The sequence below is a fragment of the Drosophila kikkawai genome, chromosome 3R (genome assembly GCF_030179895.1).
Source record: "Drosophila kikkawai strain 14028-0561.14 chromosome 3R, DkikHiC1v2, whole genome shotgun sequence".
Lineage (NCBI taxonomy): Eukaryota > Metazoa > Arthropoda > Insecta > Diptera > Drosophilidae > Drosophila > Drosophila kikkawai.
The window spans coordinates 25,103,745-25,123,141 of record NC_091731.1 but is presented as its reverse complement, the minus strand read 5'-3'; the positions used below and the strand labels follow the sequence as shown (position 1 = coordinate 25,123,141).

The 19,397-nt window shown below is 44.3% G+C and overlaps 3 protein-coding genes and 1 long non-coding RNA gene across 6 annotated transcripts; 2 read left to right on the top strand and 2 right to left on the bottom strand.

Moving 5' to 3' along the window:
• The first annotated feature begins 1,087 nt into the window (after positions 1–1,087).
• On the top strand, positions 1,088–1,854 carry LOC108085617 (uncharacterized). The gene is made up of 3 exons (XR_001771104.3): positions 1,088–1,447; positions 1,567–1,591; positions 1,649–1,854. It is a non-coding gene; the product is annotated as an uncharacterized lncRNA (long non-coding RNA).
• Positions 1,855–3,044: 1,190 nt separating this feature from the next.
• On the top strand, positions 3,045–4,163 carry LOC108085611 (ubiquitin-conjugating enzyme E2 H). Its single transcript, XM_017182284.3, has 2 exons — positions 3,045–3,175; positions 3,240–4,163. Exon 2 carries the CDS (start codon positions 3,335–3,337, stop codon positions 4,037–4,039), a length of 705 nt encoding a protein of 234 aa, XP_017037773.1. The 5' UTR covers positions 3,045–3,175; positions 3,240–3,334; the 3' UTR covers positions 4,040–4,163.
• A 5,424-nt stretch (positions 4,164–9,587) lies between these two features.
• Positions 9,588–11,669, bottom strand: LOC108085599 (band 7 protein AGAP004871). Of its 3 annotated transcripts, none has more exons than XM_017182267.3 (7): positions 11,429–11,669; positions 10,856–11,369; positions 10,629–10,794; positions 10,224–10,578; positions 10,120–10,161; positions 10,026–10,067; positions 9,588–9,964 (listed from the first exon to the last, which is right to left on the bottom strand). In XM_017182267.3, exons 1-7 carry the CDS (start codon positions 11,643–11,645, stop codon positions 9,885–9,887), a joined length of 1,416 nt encoding a protein of 471 aa, XP_017037756.2. In that variant the 5' UTR covers positions 11,646–11,669; the 3' UTR covers positions 9,588–9,884. The 3 variants fall into 3 exon arrangements, with proteins under 3 accessions (XP_017037756.2, XP_017037758.2, XP_017037755.2); XM_017182269.3 differs by having other exon boundaries at positions 9,588–9,960; XM_017182266.3 differs by having other exon boundaries at positions 9,588–10,067.
• A 4,634-nt stretch (positions 11,670–16,303) lies between these two features.
• On the bottom strand, positions 16,304–18,677 carry ssp5 (short spindle 5). Its single transcript, XM_017182262.3, has one exon. It carries the CDS (start codon positions 18,542–18,544, stop codon positions 16,445–16,447), a length of 2,100 nt encoding a protein of 699 aa, XP_017037751.1. The 5' UTR covers positions 18,545–18,677; the 3' UTR covers positions 16,304–16,444.
• Positions 18,678–19,397: the final 720 nt, after the last annotated feature.

Sequence of the window (19,397 nt, the reverse complement as noted above, 5' to 3'; positions counted from 1 at the left end):
AATATATTTCGAAACGGTTTTTTTTGTTATAATTATGGACTCCATAAGAAATGATTTTTGGAAAAATGGGCGTGGTTGCGCCCTCGCTTGACGATTTTTTTATTTTTATTTTTATTTTTTTAAGTGTATAAGGTGATTTTTTCTTTTTTTCAAATAATATATTTTATAAACATAATAAAAAAAATACATTGTCTTAATTTTCAAGCTCTTCGTCAGATATAAAATAAAAAACGTAATTTTCATATTCAATTTCTTCATAAAAGAGGTCCAGGCCTCCAAATTCGCTAATAACTTCCATTTGGCACTTACATTAATGCAAAAAAATTAGCTTTTGCCTTTTAAACAGGTAAAATGATTTGACACATTAATATTTATATGTAATTAACTTGAAAAATGGTTTTTTCTTGGTAAAATTTGCTCGAAAAGACCTGCAAAAAAAATTAAATTACGCAGATTGTGCGGATTTGTGCACATTGAGACAAATTGCCTTTTATTTAGAATGAATGCCTCTACAACATATATCGGACGTACAGCAATACAAAGACATATATTTTTTATAGGTCTCTTTAAAGTTAAATATTTTCTCAAAAAAATTTCCTTAGAGGAACACTTAGAAAAATCGCAATATATCAGTAAGACACGCACAGATCAATGTATTAGTACACACAACACATAATAATTACCAATACTATTGGTCTCCATCAAAACTTTAATCAAAAATTGGTTCTACTTTTTAGTTTTTCAATTTCAAAGTAACCGAATAAAAAATAGCTATTTTCAATCACGTGCATTTTGGCTACAACAGCCGACTTTAACAGTGGATAGGCTTAACAGTGCACTGTTAATTAACATTTCTGGTACTACATTTTATAGAGCCATATATTTTGAATATGTTTACATAAAAAAAACTCAAATATTTAAAGTTTGATAAAATGACTAAATACCACGGAAATGGCAAAATTCCCCATAGTGCATTGTAGCACATGCACAGATACAGATACAGATACAGTTACGAGTACGGGTTGTACCCTGCAGTACCACATTTCATCAATAGGCCTTTTCATCAACAATTCATCAACGCGCCGACTGCGACACCGACAGAATCGACGCTCTGCCGACTGCTACTTGAACCCGAACTCCCTTCGGAGACCCGACCTCCCTTCGAGTCCGATTTGTTGGTGCATGCAAAAAAAAAAAACAAAAACAATTTGCATGGGCTTCGTTTTTTGAAGTCCGAAACAAAGTAGAAGACGCAATTAAAATAGATTCTCGAAGGTTCGACTCCATATTTTCGGAGCAGCGGTTTTCGGTTTCGTCTTGCTTCTTCTTATTCCCTTTGCATTACAAGTTAAAGTGTTCTCCACTGCAGAAGTGTCGTGTGTTTAAAATATTAAGAAATCAAATAATTCAATAATTACGTTCCGGGCCATATTGGAATATAAAAAAGGTGAGTAAAAAGATTGTTCTTAATTAAATAGAAGCCTATAAATGTACATATATTATTTTATTTATTATATGTATATAATATATTATATTTATATATGTATGTATGTATTTTCTTTTCAGACTGCTGTAATGGCCAATAAATTGGGTAATTTTATTTAATTAAATTATATTTTCCCTTGATTAATTATAATTTTTTCTGTAGATGCAATTTCCCAAGTGACTAAAACTGAGCCTCCAGAGAAGATACTGCGCAATAAATTTGGTCTTCATGAATAAAAAGCGGAACACCAAGAATCAAAAAGACCTTAAGGCCTTTTAATATATGGATGTTTAATCTTAATTTTTTATATTTGTGTTTTAGTTTAGGTATAGAATTTGTAAGAATAAATAATATTAATAAAAATTTAAGAGTTTTATTTTTATATATGAAAAAAAAAAATCATCAACAATTCATCGATGAATTGATGATGAAATGTTGATTAAAGGCTGATGAAATGTTGATGAATTGTTGATGATTCATCATCAATTCATCAACAATTTATCGATGAATCATCAACAATTCATCAACATTTCATCAGCCTTTCATCAACAATTCATCGATGAAATGATGATGAATTGTTGATGAATTGTTGTTGATGAATGCCTATGACATGCCCATGTTAAATTCATCAGTAATTTGTATGGCCATTCATCGATGAATCATCAACAACACCCCTTCGGCTATTGATGAAACGTTGATGAATTGTTGATGAATGGTACTGCAGGGTAGTTACAGATACACGTACAGATACGCAGATACACGCTCCTCGTGTATCCATGACTGTTGGTTATGGCAGCAATTTGCAGCATTTAGTCCGAGTCCATTTAACTTTAATGCACTCCGCATCGGTCCACCGTCGGAGTTATCGCAGCTTCCCTTATGGAAACGGCAGCAGACGATCTTTGATTTATGGCCAGCAATCAGGAATGCATTCAGCTCGGTGCCACAAGGACATCCCATCCCATCCCATCCTGGGATCTATCCAGTGCCCTCCCCGATGCCCCATTACAAGCAGTTGGCAGTATGGCCAAAACTTTTTCCACAAACCTTCTGACCCACGCCCAATTAATGAACACTCGGCCCAGTGCCAAAATCCGCTTAGACGCAGTGCGACACCGCCGAAAAAATGCAAAGGAAGTACGCCAAAAAATGGGTAAAATAAATAAATTAGAGCATTGTTTTTACTTTCACTTTCACGACTCTCTGTTTTTGGGTTAACTTGGTCGTAAATAGGTGATAAATTGCATATTTGACCTCTATTTTTTAGTGCCGATGGATACAGATGTTAAGTTGATAACATTTTAATAGCTAAAACACAGCCTGACAATTGACATGTGTACATGATTTTTTGTCAATATTTTTGTGGCATATTTTGTCAAAAACAGTTCTGGTTAGCAACAAAGACCGCACAATTTCACCTGAAGGCATAAAGTTGAACATTTTATTTGTGTAGATTTTAAGGTTTTTTATCTTTTACTGATATCAACTACAATTTGGCCTGAATTATTTATACATTTTCTTTTGAAAACTGGACATTTTTAAAAATAAAAGTATCTCCCATCTATCACAAGGATATTTCTTTGCTAAGCAAAGCATATATTTGGTCTCTAAGGCTCGAGTAGGCTCTGACTGTATGTTTCATAGAAAATTCCAATGAAAAAATAACAAAATTCTGGTTTCATTTAATGTGTAAGTATGGATTTGCATTTTCAGCCCCTGCCGGTTAGAAACTAATGCATATCATCTCCGATAGATGCATAGTTTTGAAGGTACCTCTGTGTAGCTGACGAGTGCACTCCAAATCCCAGTAGTTCCGACTCGGAAACAGCACAGGACGCCTGGATACCGATGGCCAACGTGGTGGTAAGCACAACGTCGCCGATGGCTGGGCGGCGCCTGCTCCGGGACGTGAACCGACTGCTGGCGTCGGGCTATCACATTGTGGCGGATGAGAACATGGCCAACCTGAACGTGCGCTTCGAGGGGCCGCTGGGCAGCATCTATCAGGGCGGCGTTTGGACCGTGAACTTGTCCATGCCGCTGGAGTATCCGCTGAAGGCTCCGCGCGTCCGCTTCGTCACCAAGATTCTGCACCCGAACATTGAGTTCACCTCGGGACTGGTCTGCTTAAATGCATTCAAGCAGGCCTGGTCGGCTAGCTACGACCTGGTCAACATCTTCGACACCTTTCTGCCGCAGCTGCTGCGCCACCCGAATCCGCATGACCCGCTCAATCACCGGGCCGCCGCCATCATGAAGCACTCGGAGCAGCTCTTTCGTGAGCACGTTATGGTGTGCGTGAAGATGTACGCCCTGCCTCTGCCGTCCGATCCGCGTAACCTAGTCGAGGAGGGCCTCGAGAAGCATTCTTCGGACCTCAGTCTCTCTGATCTCCTGTCGGATGACGACGAGGATGAAGGCGACCGAGCTGGATCTGGAGCCGGAGCTGGTGATAGTGCTTGTGGGGATTCTGCAAATGCTCCTGATCCGGGGGATGGTCCCGCCCCTGGCCCTGGAGCTGGCGACGCAGCTGCTGCTGGAAGCGATTGTTAAAAACCAAATTAAGCATTCCGCTGGTCTTCTTTTTTTTTCTTTTTGTGTCTTGGTAAAGAATTAGTTTGTATATAGACAAATTTGCTAAATTAAAAATATAATTTCTCACTTATGGGAAAATAAATCTTTGTTCCATTAAGATTTTTAATAGAAAGAAAGGTGTAAGACAAGGTAAATGCCATAATATAGAAGATAAACTACAACTTGTAATTTTCATTTAAATTTCCTTTTACAAAAATTGCTTTTACTTTAGAACAAAAACTGATTTAACCAAAATCTGTTCCTTTATTGCTTGTTATTTGAGTTACATTTCTGATTTATAACCAATTCAAATTCATGACTCAAGAAAATTACAAGTTTTATAGCTTGTACAATGTGTAGACGGCGGGGTGGTGTTGTTTGCAATTAAATTGCGGACCTTAATTGTGTCGGGCAAGATGAGGCCATATTGCCGTAATGTTCCGATAAGAAATTAATTTTGCTCCATTACGGATAATTACGGATTCACTGGCCTTAATTGAGACTGATGTCAACTCCACTCAACACTTCCGAAATGGGCCCCCAAGCAGGTGCTGATTTCTGATCAATTTGTCTGATTAGGCAGAAGCTGAAGCTTAGAGTCTGGAGGGAAACTACTTGGCCGACCGGCAAACAATGGCGATTAAGTGCAGTCATGTGCCAACAAGAATTTAATTGTGATAATTATTTAAACACAATTAATTTTTGTGGCCCAAGCGGCAGGACCTGAAGGACTCGCAGACACAACAAACTTTTGAGAAATGAAAGTGAAACGATTTCAGTTGATTTTCTTTCATTACTTAATTGATTTTTCCTTTGTTAACAAGTGAATATTCGACCAGTACTTTGTTTTGCTATTTGACAAATTCTAAGGAAATTTCTTATTGCAGACAAATCAATATCTGTGAAATTGTCGTCTGCCTGTCCCCGAAAATGGTTTAATGCGATTGCAGCCAGAAGCGAAGCACCTCGACGTAAAGTTGGCTTTATTGACGCCTGCTGCTTGGCCTGGTCGGAATCCGAATGGATCCTGGCTGACTGACTGTCTGACTGGCTGGCCACCTTCCTTCCTTCCTGCCAATTTCAGGCCAGAGACCGGAGACCGTTTGCCATTGCCAATGAGAGAGTGCACTGTTCCAGACAGCTGCGCAGACAATCCCGGCCAGGCGAGGCGGAGAAGGAGGGGTTCCGGCCAGGTCGAATGCCTGTCTGCGTGTGCTGCCATCATCGAATTAGAATACGACGTGGCCCAATGCCTCTCGGGCCCCGAATTTATGCAATAGTCGTTGCCATTTTCGGGTTTGAATGACTTTATCTTCACATTTCCACAACGAAACGATGTCTTTAGTGAGACATTCGATGGAAACGAATGGGAGTTGCAGTCAAAGCCAGATCGTCTCTGCTCATCGGGGACTTCAAACACGTGGCGTGCTTGAGGATGCTGAAGGATGAGCTAACAACTTAACAGATATATGCGAGCAAATGTGTTGTCCCCGGGAGTTTAAAGCTAATGACATCGATGAGGTGAGGCAGAGACTGACAGGTTGAACACTGAATAACCGGATTTATGGAAGCAAATTACTAAAACGCTTGAGGTCTCTACAATGATTAATGAGTACCTAGGGGACTCTTGACTACGGTATATTTAAAGTGCTAAATAATCATTAAATTCGATCAAATCTTGGCGTTGCTGTCTCCTTGGGTGGTCCACAGTCTAGACTCTTGACATTTATATGCCTAGATGGGACAGCCCCTGACTTAAACAGCCTATATTTGTACAGAGCACTTGAATAGAAAACCAGCCTTGAGAGGGAAAATGGAAAATGAAGACCGGGTCAATAGACGGTTAAAGCCAACTGTCCCGGCTTTGAGCCTGCATTCGCTGGCGCTAATTTATTCAAGTCAATTGACTCGCACCGAGGCGAGCTCGGCCCAGTTGGCCATGCACGGTAATGGCTGACGAAGACTGGCCTCATTAGCATATTCTAATTAATTTATATTATTCCAAAATGCACAAAACTTAATTGGTATGGAGCACTTAGTTAATGAAACTGAAGTTCCCACGGAGCTGGCCCCTTTTCTCGCGCTGGCTTTTTCTCTTCTCCCACCGGAACTCACGCCAAATCCTCGGCTGTTGACAATTTCGGCGTGACTCGGTATGGAAGGCACGGGGTGGAGAGCTCCGCCAGGCACTTGATGGAAAGTTTCAGCCAACATTACCTTACAATCCCGAGGAGGGACGCATCCCCACAGCCCCTGTGCTCATTAAGGGCTGAAGTTCCAGCTTCCCGTTGTTGGCAAACAAATTTCAGTCACCGTCTTCGCCGAGTTAGTTATGACTGCCAACTTTGCGACACGCAATTTGCATTTCGGTTTCCTTGCTCGCTTCGCATTTCAGCTTGTGGCCAAGGGGTTTCTCCGGCAAGTGTTTGCAAGTTATTTCTTTCTGCCTGTTTGACAACCGAAGGACATGTGTTCAGGTTCCTTGGAGGCTCTCCGACTCCGCTCTGTGCTCCACATTCCTGTCCCAGCTAATTTATGCCAAAACAGTCGTGTGTCAGCCAGATGCGGATACGATTGTCGACGAAGGCGCACCTTTGTGTGTGTCCCCGCATAAATGTCTTGTTAATTTTCACAAGCCCAAGTCGGTACCATCCTCAATCTTCACTCGACGGGATTCTCCTGCGGTTGCCCATTGTTTGCCTACACAATTGTGGCCTCCTTACAGCTCCTCCTCCTCCTCCTCCTTCTGCCCAGCTCAGTGGCTGGGAATGTGCAATGCCAGGATTGGAGCCTCCTTTGGACATGTGCCAAACAATGCAGCTTCAATTACCAGGCAGCTTACAGCTTGTTTAGCTGAGAATGTTTTTGTTCGGCAGGTTAAGGGAAATTCATTCCCACTGCCAATTGGAGGCACTGCCTCCTAGGGTGATTGTTTGCAGACACCTTTCTCGGCAGGAAAGCTCTTTAGGTTTTCTTAAGGCTGAAGCCTCTGTTTGGAGGCTTGATGTGAATACTAAGCTGCTTGGTTTACTCAAAGAATGCCTTTGTTTCCCTAAGTGTAACCACGAGATTGATAACATTTTTGGTATTATTGACCATATAAAACACTAATTTTAAATACAATTTCTTTTCTACATTTATTAGTAAGAAAAAACTGCACTCTCTGTTGCTTTGTAATCGAATTTTTGTCCAAAAACACTATGCACGCCGAATAGATATGAGGGATTTTACCCCCAAAATCAAAATCATCTTCTCTTTTTCTTGATAAAAGTCATCAATCTGGCTGCTAACTAAACCTAAACGGATGTAAGACAACCTCCATTGAAGGGCTCCAGAAAATCCGTTCCAACCTTGAACCGGAATGGGAATGATAAAGTAAGGCACTGAACGGCACACAGGTCTGCCCCATTCAAATTGCTGGACATTAAACGGATGTCGATAAATGAGATTGACAATGACAAACATGAAAGCGAAAAAGTAGCCAGAGACAGAGAGAGAAAAAGGCGCATTTCCCGCTCCTTCGCCCAGTCAATAAAATCCCCAAAAAGCAAAATCCCGGCCCTGAGGTCACAGTGGGATAAGCTAAAAAAAAGGAGGAAATGCTTAAACCAAAGCGCTGGGATCTGAGTGACAGCTGAAACCTCTGGTGCCCAGCTACCAGCTCCCGATCCCCGTCAGCCCCTTCTCCGGGGTCCGGGTCTGTCTCCGGGTTAACAGATGGCAGAACATTTACGGTCACAGTGCCACATATGTCAACCGGAGCGAGTCCGGATGATTGCGAGGCCAGTGGAGTTACAGGCAAAGAAACAGCCACTCTAAATTTCCATTTGATTCTCGGTGAACGTGGTTTTAGTTTAAATCAAGGGAAAAATGTATCCTTTTTTTGCTGGAGAACGTAGTACAGGAAATACCGTGTCCATTTCTGGTTTCCGGGTAGAAAAAACATTGCTTTAATTCACTTAATTTTTTGGGGTTTTCAGTGTACTAGAAGGGACTGGGTATGACATGGGAGATGGTCAACTGAAATGAGCAAATGTCAAGTGCAAGTCAGAAGCAAGAGAAGCCAAACATGCCAAATCCAATGGCATTTGTCAGCGTTTTGTTTAAATGCGAATTAAAGAATCTCTAGCCCGGGGGAAATGGGACCTTTGTGCTCCATCTGCACCCACTTAGAGGCACACAAGGGAGATTGCTTATTTGGCTGCTGCTACTGCTGGCCACTTGGCGCGAGTGGCAAGTGCAAATACAGGCTGCCAGAAGCAGGCAAGCTGCTCCCACTGCTGCATGTGCCATTTGCATAAATCAAATCAGAATTTGCATTGCTGCAGCGGGCAAACAGCAGCTGCCGACTCAAGCACACACACACACAAGGTTGGCCTTTCCAGTGTCAGATGGATAAACACGTACGCCGAACAGGTGGGCACAGGTGACTCTGACTCTAACCCACCTGTATGTGAGAGTGTGTGCTCGAACACGCACCGAGAGCAAGCAATGAACACGCAGCCAAACTTACGCACGCTCGCCCACAGAACAAACACAAACAGCGACAAAGTAGCGCCCCAAGCCCACCCACACACCCGACAAAAGTCGCGCTAACGATGTGCCAGAAAAAGGCGAAAGCCAGCCAAAGGTCTGGAGTCAAGGACCCCGAAGCTAACATCAAAAACTTTCTCTAGTTCAGGGTACTTCTTAGCCCAGATGTGTGCATAATTTCAACGCATATATGCCAGGTCTGGCCCTATTTACTTTCTAAACTAACTAAAACTGAATCTGGTTAATAGCGGATTTATTGTATTTAACTTAGTGTCTAGCCCCGGGAGCCATTTTAGGTTTTGATTGTAGTAGAGTACCTTAAAGCAGAAAATGCTAATTACTCATACGCCACGTGCGCCAGCTCAAAGGTTATCCAAACGTTAAATTGTAAACTGAACGCCTGCCTGACTCCTTGTAAATTATAAATTATAATAGTAGAGCAACCAGCATATTCAAATTTCTATATTATGCATTTTCATATTTGAAGCTATTTTTAAGGCCGCGCCTTTTTGGTGGGTGAGCAGGCTGGCTCTTCCTTTGATTTCTTTGCCATTTCTTGCACATTAGCTCAAAAACTTCCGTTGCTAATTTACGGAGCGCAGCTCCAACACGTGCACAGCCGTACGTTGAAGTGCATTAACGCCCAGACCCACCCCGCCACGCCCTGGCACGTCCAGCCCACTTTGTGGCAACTTTTTGCCTTGTGCAAATTAAATAATAAATGTGCAAAGTTGAGCCAATTCATAATGTTAAGCCCAGCAATGTTGAGTGACTTTTGAGTACATTTTTGCTGTCTGCGGTAATTGTGATTTAATTGGTTTTCGCTTGACAATTGCCGCTGTACTTCTGGGGTCTTTGGAATTTCTAATTCAATTATAATTTCAGGAATGTAGACAGGGACCTTAAACGTGCCAGGAATTTGCGGGTTGAAGTCACATTCCATATTCAAGCTCTATTTTTAGTGATGGAGGATTAGCCATATTTTACAGCGTCATTGAAGTATCGACTTGAAAACTGCCAATTTATTAAAAGTGATAAATTGCCACCCGGGACGTCGTCAGGCAGCGCGAGTGAAAAATACCACGTATTCATCTATTTTTTATCGCGTCACAAAAAACCGCTCGGAGGCCATTCAGTGGCAGTGTCAATGTCGCTCCGGTGAGTGAATAGCAAGGATAATGCCCTCAATCAAGTTCGTAGCCCATCGGCTGACGTGACTGTTGCTCATTTCACGCTTGGCCTTGCCACGTCCCATTGTCCTGCTGCCAGGATACTGCCAGCCGCCGGCTGATTACCAACGAACTCGCAGGAAGTCCCGATAAGATTCCAGGTCCATAAACGTCAGGCGCCCCACTGGACCTGAAATTCTGGCTAGCAATGGTTAGGGGGTGTCGATGCTCCGAGTCACTCTCCCTATCTATGTATTGCTCACCTGGGGTGCTCGTCCTGGCAGCGTCGTCCTTTTGCATTAAATCTGAGAGAAATTGTTAAGGGATTTTTCTGTACACAATAAGTTTATGACATACTCAATGGACTTTTCTGAATACGATCCATATCTACAGCGACAACTGAATAAATAAATAGAAACATTCAAAACAAGGATGAAAAAGATTTGCTCTAAAATACTTACACGAGGACCTTAGATTGGTTGCTGCATTGGAATGAGGTTCTGGCACTAAAGTTCCTGAAAAGCCAGGTTCATCTTGCCCCTTTGGCTCTGTGGCATCCGTACCACTGGGCTGGGTATCGTCTGTTCCACCAATAAAGAAATTGGACAGAATATTGCTGCCACCGCCACCGCCACTTCTACCGGCACCACCACTTCCACCAGCACCGCCGCCGCCACCAGATGTACTTGCCATTACCGTTACCGTTTGTGGCCCCTTACTATCCATGAAAGGCTCCATTATCTCCATGGGTATGGGGTAAATAATCCTGACCCTTCGCTCCGTGGCGATCGAGGAGAGGATCTGAAGATGCCTTAGCTAAAACATAGGATGAGTTCACCGTTCTATATATACGATTTAGAGTTTACCTGCAGAGTGATCTTGTTCTGGGCCATCACATCAGATGCCTCCTTCAGGGCCTTCGAGGCCTTAAGCTCGCCCTCTGCCAAAATGATCTTGGCACGAGCTTCCCTTACAGCCTCCGCCTCACTGGCCAGGGATCTCTCCAGGCTGGACGGTAATATAATATCCATTCTATGGAGGACCATCACTTAAATTAATAATCACTATTAAATGATGCGTAAAGGATGCTTACAAATCAACCCGTTCCATTCGCACACCCCATCGGGCGGTTATCTCAGCGACCGCCTCCTGGATCTCACGGGAGAGCGCCTGTCTGGAGGTCAGCAGAACGTTGAGCGTCTTGGAGCCGACAATGTTGCGCAGTGTTACCTTGGCTATCATCAGGGTGGCCTCTTTCACGTTGTCCACTTGGATGATCGAGTCGATGGCGTCATAAATGCAATAGTAAATGACAGCGTTTACAGTGATCGTCACCGAGTCCTTGGTGAGCACGTCCTGTGGCCAAACTTTATAGACATCGGTACGCATATCCACCGCCTGGACACCATCAATGCACGGGAGGAAAAACACCAGTCCAGGACCCTTAGCGCCCTTACGAAGGCGACCCAATCGCAGTACGATCAGGCGGATGTACTCCGGTACAACGAGGATACAACAGCACAGAGACAAGGGGAAGAAGAGAACTACAAAGATCCAGCAAATGAACACGGCACACTTCTCGAAGACCGAAGACTTTTCCTCCTCGGCTGCAGAAGAAATGAACTGATCAGAATTATTCTTAAGTGAATGTTTTCGCATTCCTTACTGGTCTGAATGTAACGACTAGGTGGAGGCTTCCGTCCGCCGCCGTCATTATTGGAGGGTCTTTGGAAGCCTGAAGCTCCTTGGCCTTCCAATGGCGGTGCCTTAGATGGTTCTGGACCTGCGGGAGGCTTAACTTCGTTCCGATTGCTCATAACGAAATGAAAACGTATAATTATTTGAAACTGTGAACCTAAAAATATATGTGATGTTTGTAACATAAATTTCCATCAAAGAATACTCTCTTTTGATGAAATAACAAAAGACTCTCAAACAAGAATTTTCACTCCCATGAATTTCCTCATTTATTTCCATGCAAGCAAGTGAGATTCTGGCGAATGCGAATGTGAATGGGAGGGAATGGTTTGCAGGGGAATGCACATTGCCCGCAAGTACTCATAAATTTCCCTTTTCCAACTAGAAAAGCTCAACTGCAACCCATTTACTGTCAACCCGCAAAAACCCCAAAAGTGCACATTACTCTGCTTATAAGCAAACCACTTTTTTCCAGCGAATATTCAGGCAATGGCACCGGGAGAAAGGTCTGAAAGCGCAATGAGGGATCGGAAGGTGGAGGAAATAAGAATAGGTCCCAGCTGATAATGAAAATATATATAAATGTGAGACAGTTTATTATCAATATTATTTTACAGGTTTTGACAAATCACAATATTGATAACAAATAATAAATAATATAAAACTCAAAGAAAAATAAATGTTTTCTTAAGGAGACACCACTTTCAATGTAAAGAAATTATAGAGACATTGCATATGGCATATGGCTTTGAAACGCACTGTACCCTAGGCCAGGGCAGCCGCGTCAGAAGTGTCAAAATCTGACATGGAAAAATGAACCCAACACGAAGAGCTCCTAATTTCAGTTACAAAAGCCAGTCGGCGGTTTCTTGCCGTGGCCTTTGTAAGGCCTCCGGAGGCGACAGGGAAAGCCCAAGTGGAGAAAGTGGTCGGAACAGGACGCGGATGAGGGCGAGGAGGAGAAGCAGGAACAGGAACAGGAACAGGAAGGGTGGCTGCCGGGCGAGAAGGCTTCTTCCGATGATAATACCTGGCGGCGTGAACGTGACGATGACTGGCACGATAACATTGAAATATTACCTTGGCCAAAAGAAGCCCAGTGGAGGGAGGGAAGGAGTGGATGAGCAGAGGTGTGGAGGAGTGAATGAACGGAGGAACACCCATCGTGGGCAATTATAATTAGATGTGACTGACGGTCGGAGCTCAATTAAAAGCCACGTGGCTGGGCGAGCACCAAAAATTGGGTTAAAACGTGCACCGGCAGCAGCAGGGCCAGTGCAGGGCCCGAAAACCGCTCCAAATTGTTTCTATTTCAATTTGCCAGCCTGGTTTTCGACTTTCTGGTTGGCTTTCGGGGTGCGGAAGCGTGACATTTTGGCCGTATTGAAATTTATGCTTTCCCGAGTCAAATCCCGCACATTTACACAACTTTTGGTTTAGATCGCGCCAAGGGTTGGGCGGCGGCAGCAAAAGTTTTCCTTTCCGTTTTCGATTTCATTTTCATTTTCATGCCAAATTTCGGCCCACACACATCCGCGTCTGCGGTCAGCCCTCCCTCGGGGCTCAGCTCCGTGTCGAACAGGAAGCCTTCAGCAATGCGACGATGGGGAAATTGGTTTATTTTATTCCCATCGACAGTTTGCCGGGGCCCTGGGCTCGGTGATGCTGGGAATTTTCAAATTAACATGAAATACGATTTAACGATTTTGCTCGGAAAAATCTAATTAAGAGAAAACAATTTTCGATTTTATTGCAAACTTTTTTCCATACCAAAAATGTCGAAATAATTAGAGAGAAGCATTAGTTGTGAATCCGAGTGAGCTTCGGGGGGTTTAAGCCACCAAATTGACTGGTTTCAGGCCGGCTTTTGGCGGCTGTCGGCTGGTCAGACTGCGAGTGGCCTCAGTCTGGCCACACGTTAATGAAACGAGTGCCAAATGGAGTTACGACCAACTGCAACAAGAGTCGCGGATGGCGATAACTAGGCCAAAAATAAGAGGAAAATTTGCATTACTGAAGCGAAGCTTTAATACACTTTGTTGCCAATATGATGCCTAAAGTTATGAAACATTCCTATTTGAAGAGTTTATCCAGTTGTTAACAAACCTTTAACTTCAACAAGTATACCAGAAATTAAATTTAAACCTGAAATCCTTTGAAAAATCCTCGTTTTATTTTTTATTTAAAAAATACATTTGTTTATTTATACATATTTCCGAAATGCCACAACAGCAAGCTGTGGAAAAAACCAAAACTGCTCTCAACAAGGATACATAAGAGGGTCTTTGAACCCATATTCACTGGCCACCGCCCTCGTGCTCATCCGGAAGCCCTTCCACTTCCACTTCCTCTTCCTATTCCACTTAGCCACATGCAGCTGGTAATGCATTCGGAGTGTGTGACCGCAGAAACACCGAAAACCAAAAGCCAAAAAGACTGAAATGGAGAGGGCCCAGAAACACAAGAATGAATGAAGTGGAAGAGATGAATGGAAAAGGCGAAACAAGAACACACAACGAGGCACCAAAGAAGTGGTGCAAAAAATGCAGGGTAAATGTGCTCGTTAGTGGTTTTCTGGCTGAGTTTTCACTGTCGATTGTCTGCGAGCCCCGAGTCTCAGCTCCCTTTGTGTGCGGCGGAATCCCCCAGATCCCTATCCGTATCCGCATCCGTATCGCATAAATTGCTAGCCCTTCCCGGAATCTGTTCGAATGTTTGACTTTAAGCAAAGTCAACACGCAATTTAAATAACAATTGGACTTTCTTGTGCGGGTGTTTCGTTGTGGGTGGCTGAGTGTCATTAGCAAGACATTTATACGCCTCAGTTGAGCGCCCAACACATGTTTATGCATATCGGCAACCTTCTGCGGAGCATAAATTAAGTCAAGGCCAGGACTTTGCTGACAACGCAGAGAACATTGTGCCGAACAACGAGCGACACATGTCTAAGAACTTGGGTCTTAGCATGGCCGGGGAGCATTGCTCACACGCACATGGATGTACTCTAAAGAGGGTTTTGCCATAGAAGTTGTAGAATGTGCCATTTGCCACAGGATAACGCGAAAGTAAAAGCTCGGAGAAAATGCACTGACTGCAGTCCTTCATGCTTATTTACTTATCAGAAACCAGTTGGTAAAACTATTTTCTAATCATGTCTATTATCATAATGGTTATTCATTTCGATACTTTTTAAAGAAGTTTCTTGTGCTGGACCGCTGTTTACATACTTTACACATTCATATAACATTCACTGAAAGTATTCAGGCATTGAGTGAATGCTTGTACACCCACGATAGTGTGTGACAGAGTGGTCACCTGCCCAGCTTCTGCTCCTTCCTCCTTGACCTGCCCTTTTCCCTACTCCTCCTGCAGCCCTTGCTTTCCTTTTTCCCGCTCTTATCCTCTTTACATTCACGTTTTATCTAAGCTCAGCTTTGGCATTGTTAATGCCAACACATTTTCACATTTTTACTCACTTGGCAAATTTACGTATTTCCCAGCCCCAGACCCAGCCCCTTTTTTCCCCATTTCCCAGCACCGATGTCTGGATGTCACGGCATTTGTACTTTCCTGCACTTTAGCGGGCGCACAAATCCGCACGAGAAACGCAAAAAAAGAAAAGGGATTTTATCTTTCAGTCGCTTGTTGCTCCGGTTCCTTGAAGTCGCTATCCGGACAGCGGACATTTCCGGCTTGGGCAATACTTATGTATGTGTGCTCGACCTGACATGGACTTATCGCTTGTCCAGATTTATGCCAGGGCCAACAATGCCGCTGCTGATTGCGGGAATTAACAGCTCCCGTACCCTGCAATACACACTCACCCACTAATTTATGGCCTAAACTGCGGGCCAAAACTGTTTGGACATGATTGAATTTATTCGAAACTTTCAGTGGCCGCAACTGTTCCGAGGAGCAGGCGCTGCCAAGTCATCTGTGCTGATTTCCATGGCGCGTTTTTGTTTTCACACCATTCACTGAAGCCGCCGCCGAACAATGGCTGCGAAAAAAAGAAACCGAAAGTGGCAAAGGAGAGCGTGTGCAGAAAGACAAATTTAATGAAATTTCAAATTGCTATTCGCCGTCTGTCTGGGTCGCACCGTGCTCTCATCTCCTTACAGACAGATCGCGTCGTTCTGGGTTTCCTCTCCAGAATTCCGCCAGGAAAATCGCTTGCCCGAAATTAAAAAGAGATTTATAAATATTAACCATATTTAAAGTTCAAAGTTAAATATATTTATTTATTTAAATTTAATTATTTATTTGTTACATAAATATAATAGGGATGTCTATAAACTTACCCCTAATATAATTTTTAGTGTGGAATTTGGAACCGGATCCGTGTGCCTCCGTTCTTTGTCGGATTCGTTGGCTTTGCATGTCGGACAGGACTCGTCTGAGTCGTTCGTTCAGTGTGTCTCCTTTGTGCCGCTGTGACAGCTGCTCATTTCACGCTCGGTAATTTCAATGAATTTTGCGGCGATCCAGGATCCGGCAGGACATGCCATGCCATGCCAGCCAATGCCACGGCACGCCATCCACTTATTTGTATGTCGCTCATTAATTAAATTTCCTCTTTTTGTATTTTACTAGCTACACAAACTTCATATTGCCCTAATTTAAGTTAATAACTTGTGGCACATGCCTTGATTCTTTGAAATTGCTTTTTCTTGTGTTCAATATCAAATAATGAATTTTAGTTATAAAGGACTTGGAAAGGGATGTTGACATCCCTTCTTTATTGATGTAAAGTATAAATTGAGAATTTATAGAGGAGTATTCAATATTTGGCTTTATTTACTGATGAATGTCCTGTTGAAGCAATAAAGTTACAAATTCTAAATGATTAAATATTACTTTATATTCTTTTTGTAATGTCAAATTCTTAAAACGTTAAAATACTTAAAAATCAATAACAGATTATGTTAAATATGTAAAATTTATAGCTTTCCCTAGTCCCCGGACTGGGGACCGGTAGAGCTTCCTAACGCATCATGTCCGCATACCGAACGGGTAGATAGGCATAGAAGCTTTTTAGCATGGAGGAGCTTGTGAGCAGGTGTGGATCCATGGCCTTCAAGCAGTCGCGGACCACGCTGAGGATCTTCTTACTAATCGGCTCGCTATAGTCGGCCTTTATCTCATTGGCCAGCTTCACTGCACTGGCATGTTGAGCGTAGGTGTACTTGCGGTTGCTAATGCCTTTGGTTTCGACTTTGGGTACTATTTTAAGCTTGTGCTCCAATTTAAAGAACAAGGGCAGACTTTGCCGTACCACCCGGTTGATTTCCTTATGGCTGTACGTCTTTCCGTATCGCCTCTTGATCCACTCTAGAACCACGGTTGACTCGTGAGCGTTGGGAAAACAGGCAAAGACACACCGCGGATCCTGGCGCAGTATGGCAAATGCGTCCCGGAGCAGACGTTTCATCTGCTCGAGATTGTCCGGGTCAAAGCGCTCTATTTCCTTGGTCCATTCCAGGGCGGTCTTCTCTTCGCAAGATGGTTTAGGGTCAGGCTGCTCCAGATCGGAATATTGACTTCGCTGGTGGGCCTCCAGAGATCCAAACCACATACCTTCCGCACACTGGACGATAGCGGCCACTACTTGTTCCCGCGGTTGTATCCGCGCGTTGTAAACATCTTCGCTGGATGGGAAGCTGCCTGCCGACTTTCTAAGCGATCGGATGATCTGCCGCCAAATTACGTCCCTGGGTGCTAGATTTTGCTCCTTCGGCGGGATCTCGTGGTAGTGAAACACGAAGGGGCCGATCTCTCGAGGCCCCTCAAAAAAGCGGCCCTGATTCGAGGGCTTCTTGCACTTCGTCGGTCGCTCTGCCTCAGCTGGTTTTGGCGTCATGCTCACCCGTCGCTTGGGCTTCTTTTGACCGAAAAGCTTGGGCGGGCACCTGGCCGGCTTCTCCTCGTTCGGCTCTATTGGGCAGGGTGCCTCGTCGCTTGGATCCGAGACCCGCACTGTGCTTAATTGACTGATGGTGTTTTGGCCGGTGACCACGTGAACTCCCATCGTGGGCGAACTATTCAGCTTAGCAATGTCCTCCTCGTGGAACAGGTACTTAACCTTGTTCGACTCAGTGGCCGTGGGCACCTTCCCCATTGCACACATTTGGTCATGGTCCTCCAGGAGCGTCACGTCCGTGAGGTGCCGCTGGCGCAGTCGCTGCCAGCGCAGGGTGCAATTCTCGATATCTTTGTCCAGCTGCGCCACAATGCGTTTCTTTAAGGCTTCATCATGGCGCGTTGTAGTGTCCACCAGCGATAGACAGAGCTGATGAGCTTTAACCAAAGCCGCATCTTTGACCAGCTGCTCCTGGCGCCGCGCCTCCTTGTGAAATTCACACAGGAGAGCCTCACCGTCGACTTTTGATGCACCCACCTGGGTCCAGTACTCGGTCATGATCTCATCCAGCATCCCTAAGAGCATTCGCCGCACGGGCTGGAACTTGTAATTGGCGAACCAGCGGCTTTCCTCGTTTACATTATAACTGGGCCGCTCACCCGCCGGCCAAAAGGGAAAGGTGACCACGTGGCGAGGCGGTCGGCTGGATAAGTTGTTGGCCAGACGGACCTTCGGCTTGGGCAGCGGCATGAAATAGGGGGAGCGAACGGGCTTCGGCTTGGAGGGCTGTTGAGGAACAGTGAGACTTGAGGGCTGTGAAAAGATGAATTTTCTCGCAATCGTCGTTGATCTGCGGCTTATCTGCTCCACGCCCGGCGGCAAAATGCGATCCAACTCGCGTATCGTCATTTCCAGGTCCAGGTAGGTGATGGCCGACATAATGATGCGTTCGCTGTACTCGAAGCCAGCGGCCTTGTAACAGGCTTCCAGCAGGAAGTAGAGAAAGGCCAGGTCGCTGCCACGGCAAGCTAGGATCAGCTTGTGCAACATACGCCTCTTTACCATCGGCCTGACCCCCAGCTGGCTCAAGCAGAACCGGGTTCGGTACACAGTTCCCACAGCTTCGTCGTCCTGGAGGGCGACATTCAGTCCCTCGATGGCCTGAACTTGGAAGTCCGAAAGGTTGGACAACCACGTGGCCCCCATTGGTGTTGACTTGTGCATATCTCCAAAAGTTTATTGAAATGAAAAATCACTTACAAATTTTGTTTAAAAACAAATGCAATTACTTAAAATTTTGTGTAAAGCTTTAGGTTGAAAAAATATTTAACAAATAAAAATAATCTTAGACATTTTACATTGGAAATCTATTACCAAAGCCAACTTTGACGAAATTAAACACACACGTAATATCTTAAAGCATTAGAAAATAGTTAAATCCAGCCTAGAATGGTATATATTATTGTTCAGTGCTAGACCCCACTGCTAATATAGACTCTCCCACTGATTGTTCCATCCATCCACAGTGAATTGACAAGCTCAACACTTATCGTCCAGCAGCAATCACCGATGATTGAAGCAATTGCCTTGGCATCGGCTTCTGAGTGAGCATGAAAATGCCATTAAGTCGGACCACGGACAACAGGTGGCCTCCAGAGCTCCTGGGAAAAGAGTTCCCAGTGCATTGTTTCCGGCTGCAGTTATCTTTCTCGGTGGTCCCAACCCATATGGGAGCTTCCATCGTCCGTCCTGACAAGTGACAATGATGGATTAGTTTATCAGAGCGGGTCAGGACATTCATTTGCTCTTTGTTTCGTAGTTCGCTGTCCGCAGTTCGCAGTGGCAGGAGTCGCGTCACCCTCCTTGGGGACTAATAACTTTATCCGTCATCTGAGCGAAATATAATAGAGTAATTTTCTATGTGACGCGCCAGGATAATTGGCTGGACTCGGACTGTGGTCCGGCCATATGTCGCTGCACTTGCAATCAGATATAAATGGCGGCAGGAGCTGAAAGGGGCGGACTTGGGCGGCTTCTGGGGTCGGGTCAGCAGAAGAATGGGCAAATCACATAAATT

Excerpts from the sequence above, each read along its gene's own strand:
- LOC108085611 (XM_017182284.3), top strand. The coding sequence starts at position 3,335 with ATGGCCAACGTGGTGGTAAGCACAACGTCGCCGATGGCTGGGCGGCGC.
- LOC108085599 (XM_017182266.3), bottom strand. The coding sequence starts at position 11,645 with ATGTTACAAACATCACATATATTTTTAGGTTCACAGTTTCAAATAATT. Across the intron at positions 10,795-10,855 it reads CGAATGGAACGGGTTGATTT|AATGGATATTATATTACCGT; the intron begins GTAAGCATCCTT and ends GGTCCTCCATAG. Across the intron at positions 10,068-10,119 it reads TATTCAGAAAAGTCCATTGA|ATTTAATGCAAAAGGACGAC; the intron begins GTATGTCATAAA and ends AATTTCTCTCAG.
- ssp5 (XM_017182262.3), bottom strand. The coding sequence starts at position 18,544 with ATGCACAAGTCAACACCAATGGGGGCCACGTGGTTGTCCAACCTTTCG.